This window comes from Oncorhynchus mykiss, chromosome 5 (assembly GCF_013265735.2).
Source record: "Oncorhynchus mykiss isolate Arlee chromosome 5, USDA_OmykA_1.1, whole genome shotgun sequence".
In the NCBI taxonomy this organism is placed as follows: Eukaryota; Metazoa; Chordata; class Actinopteri; order Salmoniformes; family Salmonidae; genus Oncorhynchus; species Oncorhynchus mykiss.
Window position 1 is genome coordinate 57761678 of NC_048569.1, and position 13960 is coordinate 57775637.

General features: G+C 42.7%; 1 protein-coding gene across 2 annotated transcripts in view; it reads right to left on the minus strand.

The window, feature by feature from the left end:
* Positions 1-9958: 9958 nt before the first annotated feature.
* wdr18 (WD repeat domain 18) overlaps positions 9959-13960 on the minus strand; it is a 90824-nt gene continuing 86822 nt past the window's right edge. For both annotated transcript variants that reach the window (XM_036977950.1, XM_036977949.1), the window contains one exon: positions 9959-12266. In XM_036977950.1, coding sequence (XP_036833845.1) covers positions 12138-12266 — 129 coding nt within the window. In that variant the 3' untranslated portion in view covers positions 9959-12137. The remainder of the gene's footprint in view (positions 12267-13960) is intronic.

The following is a 13960-nucleotide window of genomic DNA, read 5'->3' on the forward strand; positions in this document are numbered from 1 at the left end:
TTAGCGTTTGAGTCACTTTTCAAAAGTTGCTAAAAGTTCCAAATACATTTTGAAAAGTAGCTACATTTGTTGCTAGGTGCTGTTTGGAAAAGAAAAGATGCCAGGGTAGTCTGAAAAGTTGCTAAATCTAGCAACAAAATTGCTAAGTTGGCATCACTGTACATCAGTGGTCACCAACCGGTCGATCGCGATCGAGCTGTCAATTGTCAAGGCATTCCTAGTCGATCACCAAACAACATATCTGTAGAAAAGCCAACAATAAAGGCTGTAATAAAGGCTTGCATTTTTTATTCATGTTGCGCTGTTGGCGATAGGTGCACTTGATTCAGAAGCCCTGCGCACCGGGTAAGCAAAGTGTTCCTATTTGGAACCATTTAATTTGTCTTAAAAGACAATCTCCGCTTAACCGGCAGACCAGGAGATCTGTGGCTAAAGCCAGTGTGCCTACTGTGCTGGCCAATTGGATATCTCAAATCACCGTGCCTACAGAAATTCCACAACCCAGGCCACAGCAAAGTGTGATACTAGCCTATGTAAGATTTAATCACTTTTAAAACCATGACCACAGAGGGACTGTCAAAGAATACAGAAAAAAGCTGTGGTTTTATGAGTGAGTTCATGTTTAAAAAAATTATATTCGGAACTGTCACAACACTTTTTATTCAACACTATTACAAAACATAAAACAAGCATCTCTACTTTCACTCGCGCTGCAGCTGCAATGAATGAGTAGCCCAGTGTATCGATAGCCCTGCATTTTCATTATACTAGCAGCTCGTTGTGTCTATTTTAATATGGGGGAATATTTCACTTTCTCTGGTCATAGGAACAACATGAATTTGTGCCCGAGGCAGATGCGGTGCGACTCGAGTTTCGCCATTAGGTGGAAGATGGTGTCCCTTCTCTCTGGTCAGTCTCACCAAAGGAAAAGAAGGAGAGAGCAGGGACCGTGAGAGGTCGACCCTTTGCTGCGCTCTCCCTCCCTCCGCTAAGCCAATTTATGCTTGATCCAAAAATGTGGTCGTGACGCAATTGCGAAGCTTCTGGAGACATGCAGAGGCCAAATCAAGCTCCGTACCACATCGCAGTGCGCCTCTCATATTTTGTAACAATGTGGAGGGCTCCGGATAGCTTCGCATTGACATGATTGGTTGACGGTAGGTTGGGCGGTAGGTCCTGTATAAACACAAACTCACAACATCCTTCACAATAGCTCTGCTCCGCTAGGTACAAGAAGTATGAAAGCCCTGAAGTTTGTGGAGGCTGCATCACAGTAAATGCTGTACAGCCACCATCTGAGGTGACCAGATTGACCATGTAGAGTGTTTAATGCCGTGTTCAAAATTAAATCAAATGTATTTATATAGCCCTTCTTACATCAGCTGATATCTCAAAGTGCTGTACAGAAACCCAGCCCTAAAACCCCAAACAGCAAGCAATGCAGGTGTAGAAGCACGGTGGCTTGGAAAAACTCCTTAGAAAGGCCAAAACCTAGGAAGAAACCTAGAGAGGAACCAGGCTATGTGGGGTGGCCAGTCCTCTTCTGGCTGTGCCGGGTGGAGATTATAACAGAACATGGCCAAGATGTTCAAATGTTCATAAATGACCAGCATGGTCAAATAATAATAATCACAGTAGTTGTCGGGGGTGCAACAGGTCAGCACCTCAGGAGTAAATGTCAGTTGGCTTTTCATAGCTGATCATTGAGAGTATCTCTACCACTCCTGCTGTCTCTAGAGAGTTGAAAACAGCAGGTCTGGGACAGGTAGCACGTCCGGTGAACAGGTCAGGGTTCCATAGCCACAGGCAGAACAGTTGAAACTGGAGCAGCAGCACGGCCAGGTCGACTGGGGACAGCAAGGAGTCATCATGCCAGGTAGTCCTGTGGCATGGTCCTAGAGCTCAGGTCCTCCGACAGAGAGAAAGAAAGAAAGAGAGAATTAGAGAGAGCATACGTAAATTCACACAGGACACTGGATAAGACAGGATAAATACTCCAGATATAACAGACTAACCCTAGCCCCCCGACACATAAACTACTGCAGCATAAATAATGGAGGGTGAGACAGGAGGGGTCAGGAGACACTGTGGCCCCATCCGATGATACCCCCGGACAGGGCCAAACAGGCAGGATGTAACCCCACCCACTTTCCCAAAGCCCAGCCCCCACACCACTAGAGGGATATCTTCAACTATCAACTTACCATCCTGAGACAAGGCCGAGAATAGCCCACAAAGATCTCCGCCACGGCAAAACCCAAGGGGGGGAGGGGGGCGCCAACCCAGACAGGAAGACCACGTCAGTGACTCAACCCACTCAAGTGACGCACCCCTCCTAGGGACGACATGGAAGAGCACCAGTAGGCCAGTGATTCAGCCCCTGTTAGGGTTAGAGGCAGAGAATCCCAGTGGAGAGATGGAAACTGGTCAGGCAGAGACAGCAAGGGTGGTTCGTTGCTCCAGTGTCTTTCCGTTCACCTTCACACTCCTGGTCCAGACTACACTCAATCATAGGACCTACTGAAGAGATGAGTCTTCAATAAAGACTTAAAGGTTGAGACCGAGTCTGCGTCTCTCACATGGGTAGGCAGACCATTCCATAAAAATTGAGCTCTATAGGAGAAAGCCCTGCCTCCAGCTGTTTGCTTAGAAATTTTAGGGATAATTAGGAGGCCTGCATCTTGCGACCGTACTGTACGTGTAGGTATGTACGGCAGGACCAAATCGGAAAGATAGGTAGGAGCAAGCCCATGTAATGCTTTGTAGGTTAGCAGTAAACCTTAAAATCAGTCCTTGCCTTAACAGGAAGCCAGTGTAGGGAGGCTAGCACTGGAGTAATATGATCACATTTTTTGGTTCTAGTCAGGATTCTAGCAGCCGTATTTAGCACTAACTGAAGTTTATTTTGTGCTTTATCCGGGTAGCGGAAAGTAGAGCATTGCAGTAGTCTAACCTAGAAGTGACAAAAGCATGGATTCATGTTTCTGCATCATTTTTGGACAGAAAACTTCAGATTTTTGAAATGTTACGTAGATGGAAAAAAGCTGTCCTTGAAACAGTCTTGATATGTTCATCAAAAGAGAGATCAGTGTCCAGAGTAACGCCGAGGTCTTTCACAGTTTTATTTGAGACGACTGTACAACCATCATAACTGTCAGATTTAACAGAAGATGTCTTTGTTTCTTGGGATCTAGAACAAGCATCTCTGTTTTGTCCGAGTTTAAAAGTAAAACGTTCGCAGCCATCCACTTCCTTATGTCTGAAACACAGGCTTCCAGCGAGGGAAATTTAGGGGCTTCACCATGTTTCATCGAAATGCACAGCTGTGTGTCATCCACATGGCAGTGAAAGTTAACATTATGTTTTCAAATGACATCCCCAAGAGGTAAAATATATAGTGAAAACAATAGTGGTCCTAAAACGGAACCTTGAGGAACACCGACATTTACAGTTGATTTGTCAGAGGACAAACCATCCACAGAGACAAACATATCTTTCCAACAGATAAGATCTAAAACAGACCAGAACTTGTCCGTGTAGACCAATTTGGGTTTCCAATCTCTCCAAAAGAATGTGGTGTTCGATGGTATCAAAAGCAGCAGTAAGGTCTAGGAGCACGAGGACAGATGCAGAGCCTCGGTCTGACGCCATTAAAAGGTCATTTTGGGTTCCCAGTTGTCTTGAAAGCAACATGACCATCAGATGCAGGTACCATCAGTCCAGTAATATAAAAAAGCTAATTATTTGCAAAGTATTTCAATATATGGTTAGCTGTGCCTCACAAGTGCTACACCAATTTATTTTGTAATTAAAGCTTGAGTTTTGCAATATGTTCTGAGATTAACAATATTGGCACACCAGGCATATAACCAATATGCTGTGATAATGTATTAGGCCTAATGCACAAACCTCATTCGTACAGAACAGTTTTTGTTAAGTTAATGTAAAAACAATTTAAGTCATGTTTAAAAAAAATCTGAGCGGTAGATCTCAGCTTACTGTTTGACTGTGAAAGTGATCTTGACTCAGGAAAGGTTGGCGACCACTGTCTCGCATAAATACATTCGTTCTTTGGTTCCGTCTTTCAGGGCAAAGGCTCAGGTTTCTCTAGGAGAGCAGTTTATCACAGACTAAGATAGAGTTCTTTCAAACCTACTACAGTAGGGAGTCAGTATACAAAGCTGGGAAACACAACAGGTGTTTCCTTTCCCTGAGATGTTTTAACGAGGCCTTACACTTGGGAACAATTACCCCTCCATTAAGTGAAACAGCACGGACGGCTTCGCTATAAACAGTTTGTTTAACCAAGTGTAAAGCAAGAGGAATCTTGTGGTGAGGTGACCAAGTGCACAACAGTCCCAGACGAAAGGCTTGTTTAGAACAGTGAGAAGCGCAGAAGGATGTCACACTTTTTTTCCCCCCTCAGTGCTGAAAAATCGTCTCCATAGCATCTGGCTAATGAATCTTGACTTCTTCTCTGGGAACAGATTCTATTTTCCCTCATTTGCTTGTATATCTCTAAAGCGCGCTAAGTGCTAGCAGCTGGGGTTTTGGTGAGTGCAGCCTTCGCAACACAGGAGGGCTTTAATTGCTCAAGTCTTCGAAGGATAAACAGTCGCAAAGATGGGAGTTTCAGTCAGGTGTTTTTATTTGATCCGGTGTGATTCGCCCCGAAATGGGACAAAATATCATTGCAATATCCCAATATATACTTATCATGTTGACGTTCCTGCGTTTTGGCTGCTTGCTTCACAAATCCACTGGAGGACCATCCTTAAAAAAGTAAGGGGAGGGAACTGAAGATCCACTATTGAGTATCCGGGCTCTGCTTCCAAGGGCAGCGTCCTCACGGCACCTCGCTCTGTTGTGTTCAATTTCTTGCCCCCCTTTTTTTCTCTTCTTCAATGGCGGCATCTCACTGGGATACTCCACTGGCACAGATAAAAGGTAATGAGTTTCATCTCATTACATCCTCTCTTCTGCAGGAATATGGAGATTAAACAAGGTTGAAGAAGAGGAGCAGATCCCTTTATTGGAGGCCGAAGCAAGGCCTCTCTCGCTCTCTCTGCCTCATTAGGTGGTTTCATATTCAATGTATTGACTTATTTTTTAAATGATTTTGTCTACTGCTTTAGTCAGGTGGCTAGAATGGTAACTTTGATATATTCTGCATAAGTAATGGACAGAAGCTTCATAATACAGGGACTTCCGTCCTTTACATGCAAAGACATCCATTAGGCATTCACATGGCAAACATGGGTTTGATTGCGTTACATAAAGGCTGAATTGGCTTTGCACTCCACAATCAATTTCGTTTTGTACCATGATGGCTTGATGTGTTAAGCTGGTGGGAACATACACACCCCCATAAAACAAGATAATGAAGTTCACTCCTCTGTTAGTTCAGGTGATATGGAATGCTTCTATTACAGCTAACGACCATCGACCCGAATGAGCTTCACATTCAGCCCCCTCATCCTCCTTCTCGCCCACCTCTCACCTCTCCAGAGGATTAAAAATAATCATTCCTTATTGATTTTCCCACAAATGGTCATTTGCACAGAATGGAATTGTAATGAAACATTGTTTTATAGTCCCTACTCCAATGTGAGAATCGATTAGAGAAAACCCACATTAGGTATTCTTCTCAAATACCCCATTTTATTGTTATGGATATGAACAACTCAATCAAGAAGGCACTTTCCATCATGTTTTACCAGCCTGACCAAGACAAGGATAAGGGTCGCTTGTGGCTGAGGTGCTAGCTAGACTCAGCCAAGCATGAAAGAGAGTGGGAGGGAGGACTGATTGCAGAAAACAATAGCAAATAATAACAGCTGCCTCAAGCAGGCTCTACAGTGCCTTCAGAAAATATTCATACCTCTTGACTTATTCAACATTTTGTTGTGTTACATCCTGATTTCAAAACTGATTCAATTTTTTTCCTTCACCCATCTACACACAATACCCCATAATGACAAAGTAAAATAATTTTTACAAATGTTTGCAAATTTATTGAAAATTAAATACACTACATGACCAAAAGTGTGTGGACACCTGCTCGTCGAACATCTCATTCCAAAATCATGGGCATAAATATAGAGTTGGAATATTTCTGTAGAGACTTGCTTCCATTCAGCCACAAGAGCATTAATGAGGTTGGGCACTGAGGTTGGGCGATTAGGCCTGGCTCGCAGTCGCTGTTCCAATTAATTCCAAAGGTGTTCGATGGGGTTGAGGTCAGGGCTCTGTGCAGGCCAGTCAAATTCTTTCACACCGATCTCAACAAACCATTTCTGTGTGGACCTTGCTTTGTGCACGGGGGCATTGTCATGCTGAAACAGGAAAGCACCTTCCTCAAACTGTTGCCACAAAATTGGAAGCGCATAATATTCTAGAATGCCATTGTATGCTGTAGCATTAAGATTTCCCTTCATTGGAACTAAGGGGCCTGGCCCCAACCCATCAATAACAGCCCCAGATTATTCCTCCTCCACCAAACTTTACAGTTGGCACTATGCATTGGGGCAGGTAGTGTTCTTCTGGCTACCACCAAACTCAGATTAGTCCGTCGTACTGCCAGATGGTGAAGCGTGATTCATCACTCCATAGAACCCGTTTCAACTGCTCCAGAGTCCAACGGCAATGGGCTTTACACCACTCCAGCCGACACTTGGCATTGCACATGATCTTAGTCTTGTGTGCGGCTGCTCGGCCATGGAAACCCATTTCATGAAGCTCCCGATGAACAGTTATTGTGCTGACGTTGCTTCCAGAGGCAGTTTGGAACTCTGTACTGAGTGTTGCAACCGAGGACAGACAATTTTTACTCGCTATGCGCTTCAGCACTCGGCGGTCCCGTTCTGTGAGCTTGTGTGGCCTAACACTTCGTGGCTGAGCCATTGTTGCTCCTAGACGTTTCCACTTCAGAATAATAATACTTCCAGCTGACCGGGGCAGCTCTAGCAGGGCAGAAATGTGACGAACTGACTTGTTGAAAAAGTGCCATCCTATGACAGTCCACGTTGAAGGCCACTGAGCTCTTCAGTAAGGCCATTCTACTGCAAATGTTTGTCTATGGAGATTGCATGGCTGTGTGGTTGATTTTATACACTTGTCAACAAGTGTGTGGCTGAAATAGCTGAATCCACTAATTTGAAGGGGTGTCCAAAAACACAATATATACAAAAGTATGTGATGGGGTACAGAGATGAGGTAGTCACTTAAAAAATCATGTTAAACACTATTATTGCACAGCGGGAGTCCATGCAACTTGTTAAACACTTATTTAGGCTTGTCATAACAAATGGGTTGAATACTTGACTCAAAACATTTCAGATTTTCATTTTTAATTAATAAAAAAAAATGTCAAACATATTTCCACTACCATTGTGGGGTAGTGTGTGCAGGCCAGTGACACAACATCTCAATTTAATCAATTTTAATGTCAGGCTGTAACACAACAAAATGTGGAAAAGGTGAAGGGGAGTGAATACTCGAAGGCACTGTAAATCTTTTTTTCAAAGAAAAAGAGCTGAATGTACAAGTCTACATTTCCTCATCATATTTACTCACAGTTTACTAGAAAAGTAAAAAAAACTGAATTACCTGGAGAAAGTCCCACAAAACAAATCAATATGGAGGCAGCAGAGCAGACAGTCAAGAGGGATAATAGTGCGAAATGAAACATTAGCAGGTGGGGATCGAGTTACACCGGCTAGATAGAAATTCTTGTCCAATGTGCTTACATGAAAGAAGCAGGTTCCATACACCACTAATCAAAAGGTTTGGTCTTATGCCTGGCTCATTTATTTTTGTGTATCTACAGAATTGGAATCTTCCAGAATTATAAATTTCGGGAAAAATCCAAGGAAAAATCCAAGAAATTGAAGATAGTCGTGGAAGAGGGGGACATTCCAGCAAAAAAACAGCACCAGGCAGAGGAATCTGGCTCATCAAATTCCAGTGCAGCACCGCTGTGATTATCACCAGCGCTAGCAGCAACAAGCTGGGAGGTCACAGCAAATCAGCCTAATTTCACATCCCCAAAGCCCCTCATTGACTCAAATGGGAGTGTCACATATAATCACGCAGAAAGGGCAGCTCACAGTGGCACACATCTCCATTCTCAGTGAGTGAAGTCACCCAACATGTGGCACATTTACAATGATTGGCCAAGCTTGACTCAAGTGGTTTGGTCTCTGTCAATTCAGGCAATGGACTATTATGGAAAAGAGTGCCACGAGGTCAATGGGTCAATTACTTCCCTTGTTACTCAATTGAAGTGCACAGACAGTGCCTTCAGAAGGTATTCATATCACGTGACTTATTCCATATTTTGTGAATTCAAAATGTATTAAATTTATTTTTTTCTCTCACACATCTCCACCATAATGACAAAGTGAAAATGTCATTATGTCTAAAAGCTTTGCATACCTGAATTGTACAATATTGGTTGATCATTGCTAGACATACACAAGTCTTGCCATAGATTTTCAAGCTGGTTTAAGTAAAAGCTGTAACTGGGCCACTCATGAACATTCAATGTCATCTTAGAAGGTAACTTCTGTATATATGGCCTCGTGTTAAGTTATTGTTCTGCTGAAAGGAGAATTTATCTACCAGTGTCTGGTGGAAAGCAGACAACCAGGTTTTCCCCGTGCTTAGCTCTATTTATTTTTATCGTAAAAAACTATAAGTCCTTGCTGATGACAAGCTTACCCATAACATGATGCAACCACCACGTTTGAAAATAGGAAGAGTGCTACTCAGTGATGTGTTCTTTGCCCCAAACATAACACTTTGTATTCAGTACATAAATGTAATTTCTTCGCTACATTTTTTGCAGTTTTACTTTAGTGCCTTATTGCAAACAGGATGCATGTTTTTATTATGTACAGGATTCCTTCTTTTCACTGTCAATTAGGTTCATATTGTGGGGTAACTACAAATGGTGTTGAGCCATCAGTTATTTCCTATCACATCCATTAAACTCTAACTGTTTTAAAGTCACCATTGGCCTCATGGTGAAATCCCTGAGCGGTTTCCTTCCTCTCCGGCCACCGAGTTAGAAAGGACGCCTGTATCTTTGTAGTGTAGTGTAGATCCAAAGTGTAATTAATAACTTCACCACCCTCAGAGATATTCAATGTCTGCTTTTTACATTTTTATTTCTACCAATAGGTGCCCTTCTTTGCTCCCTGGTCTTTGTGTTTGAAATTCCATGTGCGATTGATGGACCTTATAGATAATTGTGTGTACAGAGTACAGAGCTGAGGTAGTCATTAAAAAAGCCTGTTAAACACTATTATGGCACACAGATTCATGCAAGTTATGTGACTTGTTAAGCAAATGTTGACTTCTGAACTTATTAGGCTTGCCATTACAAAGGGGTTGAATACTTATTGACTCAAGACATTTCAGCTTTAAATGTATTAATTTGTCAAATATATATAATTCCACTGCCATTATGGGGTATTGTGTGTAGGCCAGTGACACAAAATCTGGAAAAAGGGGTGTGAGTACTTTAAGGCACTGTAGATAAGGAACTAGGAGTGAATGTAAGTCTCATCTCTAATCTTGAGGTAATTTGTTTACTGGCTTTCTTTACTGCTGTGTTTTAAGTGTCCATTCTCCACTGGGAGTGTCAGGTACTCATAATTCTATAAGCATCCTTCAGAATGTTAAGGTAAAAAAACTTAATTTGCAAGAGGAAGGATAAAACACCTTTTTTGAAATGGGGTTCTTTCTTCAGCGAGACAATTTTCCATTCAATTTTTCTATGCACTTGACAAAAGTGTATACTCTTCCATTTTGATTAATATAAATTATATTCAATGATTTAATTTTAGCACAAGGCTATTTCCATAGTTATGTCCTTGTATTAAGCATACAGGAATAATAGTTTCCCAATCTTTCACAGCGGGTCAATCGCAAAAAAGGGCCAAGAAACAACAAATGTGCATATTTTGTTTTTATTTCCCATGATTTCAGAAAGGTACAAAAACACAAGCATACAAAAACACAAAAAAAGTACAAATCCAGTTGGTCTGTTTGTCTTTATTAGAGGAACAAAACAATTAATCCCCCACACTGAACACTTCACTCTTCCAATCCTCAGAAGCGCCATCTCACGTGCTGCCCCCCCCCAACGGTGAGTTAATTGGATTCAATGTTGGGTTTCGTGTAAGTCGCTCTAGAAGTTCTAAAGCTGGGATGGGCAACTGATGGGGGTCCCAAAAAAATCTGAACTCACCATGAGAGGCCGCAGTGGCTCGTGGGTCTGTGTACCCACATCCATACCCACACATGCAGTCAAGAGCCGGCCTTAGCCTTTTGGGGGCCCTAAGTGGAATTGTGTTAAGGGTCCCTGCCTACCTTGCAATCAAAATATTTTTGCAGGCCTCCCTTGACACCAGAGACAAAACATTGACGTTTTAGAGTTAATTTCCTGCAATTCTACACATTTTGCCGTGGGGCATAGCAATTACTTCCCAATGTAATGCAATTCTATTAATTTTGCCATGGAGCGGAGAAAAATTGGCAGTTTTACAGCTAATTTCCTGCAATTCTACACGTTGCCATAGTTGCTATACAAATGTTTGCAGTTTCTAATATGATATCTGAGTTAGAATGACTAACAAAATCAAAGGGGGGCCCTCCGGTTGTTAAATCAACTATGATTAGAACACGTTTATATAGCTGGCTGGACTAATTTACCAATCCAATTTTTAGCTGACATGGGCTAATTGTGTGACTGTCAGTGACTGACAAAAGAGGAAAACTGCTCATGCAAAACCACATTTTGAAATGGTACTTTATGTATTCTACTATTCTGACTCTTAACAGTAAATTGAGACCCCAATTGAGATTATTTTTTACAACTACGGGCCTACAAAAGGAGAGTTGCCAATCCCTGTTCTAAAGCCATGGCTCTCTCTGGACAGGAGGGCTGCTGTCCTTATCAGTTCCCTCTTCTCTACCAAAGAGGCACACACATTGTCCTGATCTCATCAAAGCAGGCAAATGAGAAAAAGACGAAAATCAACCACTATTTCTATGGCGCTGCCTCTAATTTAGTGCCCCGGGTGGAGAATTAGCAGTGATGAGAGGAAGAGCGATTTCTGGAGGATTCTGAAAACTGATTCTGCAGTTGTATAGCGTTGCTGGGCACTGCACAACCAAATCCATGATTGCTACAGGCACAGAAAAACTGTACACAGTCTTCAGGCTAGTTCCTCAGGGTTAATCAAACATATTCCTCTACTCTTCCGTATTGTTTTTTTTAACACCACCATTTTCTTTGAGATATTCCTGCCGTGAGCTGTTTTTAGCCAAACAGGTTAACACAGAGTATGTGCATATTGCTAATGGGAAAACAGTTTTGCTTGACAGAAGGTGAAGGGGACCTATGAACCATGGTGGTCATACCTATTGGGTGACTGAAATTAACACCAGCCTCATCGATGCTAAGCCAAACACACCTGGGTGCACATCATGTCCTTGTCACATAAATTCTTAGAATCTATTAACTGGTTGAATGCTATAGAACTTGGCCAAGCCGAGGTAAACAAAAATGAAAATAAAAAGGAGAGGATAATGCAGGAATCTGAGGTTAGCCAGATTACAAAAAGGATGAAAGGTCAGAGGGCACTAACTGGATACTGTTACACCGATTTTTGGCTGATGGGATTTTTGGCCTTATAGGCAGTGGTGATGAGTGTGAAGGAACAGGGCTGCGAGTTGAGGAGGTCAAGGGACGTCAATATAGCGCTAAGATCAATTATGTCGCTCTATCTGGCTGCACTTGACTACTGCAAGTAGCCTGTGGCTAACATTGAACATGTCGCACAAACAAGGTGAGCACTTTTTTTTCATGTTAAATTAACTCCTTTATCCTAAATATGGCGAGGGATCATGATACAAGCAATGCGGTCCATGGTATAACTTTAACACCTGAAGTCCTGCTGAACATACACTCTCCCTTACAAAACAAACACTATGAATGACACACACTAACTTATATTTCCCTAGCCTACCGGTCTGTAGTGAGGGGGGGCTTGCAGTGTCTTCCCTCCCCCTAGTAGGGTCCCTGCTGGTGGGATGGGGGAGCCGTGGCCAGGGGTGGTGGCTCTTCTCTAGCTGGGCTTGGTGAGGAGCTGTGTGGAGAAGTCGTACAGGTCCTTGTTAACCTTCTTCAGCGTTCTCACTTCCTCCTCCAGCTCCGACACACGCACCTTGGTGTTCTCGCCATCACCAAACACACTCTGTAGTTTTAACAGTAAACAGAGAAAGAAGAGAGAGGGGGAGCAAGAGAGAAGGAAAGTGAGAGTGTAAAATTATAGATACTTTGGGGTTAAGCAAACACATTGGTAGACACAGAACATTTCAATCTACTACCTCAGGTATCAGTTCCAGCGGATTCTAAAACGGGGGACATATTTGCTTTTCTCTCATAGACCCACTCATCAAAATCGACAAAAGGATGAAACCTCTCCAATTTTTATGGTAATGTATTTGGAGTTAAGGGCTCCATTGTGTGCAAATGAGCGGGTGAATTCATTTTCAGTGGTGGTATAATCTGCCAAAGAATAAACCTAGCTCCCCAAGGAAAGCCCACTGCCCGTTTCGGGAGTTGGGTGCAGGGGCGGTGGGTCGAACGCTTGGGGTGAGGAACATCAAATCTCGTTTGAATAATCCTCCCTAATTTCGCAGTCACATATTGACATTTCCCATTGTGGCCAAATTCGCAGCACAAGCAGCCGTTGGATGACAGCGGTCCATATTTGTCATATTTCCTCCCAAGATTAAAGAGTGGAGGGGAGAGGAGAACTATTGCCCGTACTCAGTTTATTTATTTTGTTTGCCTGCCTTCTTGGGTATAGATGTACCAGGCTGGGTGCTTTGGTCTTTCCTGTGGGAGCAAGCAAGGGTTGTTCTCCCTTTTTGGATGGAGTGAGACTAATCCACTTAACCATATCAGTACCGAGACCCCAACAAAAATCAGCTTTTCATTTATCTGACTTCCATTTATCTGCATGTCCAGCCCTTATATTTAGCCTCACAATTAAGTGTTTTACCATTTTATTTTCAGTACAACAAGTAAAACATGAAACAATATGACAAACAGTTGCATTAATGAGTTTCATTGACAAATTACCACAAAAAAAACAAGGTCCACCAAAGCAAATAACAGATAAAAAAATATTTATATGAATGCTGCAAGTACAGACATTGTTTGCTCAGTTGGAAATGAATATCAAACTAGTCAGTGACAACTGTGTGGAGTTTGTGATAGCGACTATGTGAGCTTATTACAGTATTACAGACACCATGAGTCTCTCAGCTTTTCATAGATGGCTTTTAATAGTTTGAAGCTCAAACCATACGGACTCTAAAGACCATTTTGTAGAAAGACTTGTCCCCGGGCCCCTTCGGGATCCTCACCTTGTCTAACACACACAGCTCTAGTTCAGCCCAAGTTAAATCACACAGACTAATGTTTGGTACCAAAGGATGTAGAAGAAACGGATCCAAATGGTACAACCCAGAAGTCTGTAGCTTAAAGACACTGTTTAAAATGGGTTAGGGGCACTAATTCGGTTAAGGGCACTTGGGGGGGGGGGGGGGGGGTGGAGTTGTCAGCGGCTCACTGAGCCCAGGTGCCTCTGGTGATGGCCTTGTCTGGTTAGCAGACAAATCCCTCTCCTTCCTGGCACACACAATTACACACAAGCAAGACCGCACACTGCATCCACACGCTGGTCGAGTGGATGCAGTGACACAGAGGTGCAGAGGTTCCGTGCTGATTCATTAGACTTAAGAGTAATAATGATAGATTGAAGTAATATAGTGCCTTTCAATAGGTTCCAAAGTGAATTACATTGTTTAGGGGTAACTCGCCCTGTCCACTGTGTAACACCCACCGACGTGATGCATGGCAGCCATTTTGTGCCAGAAT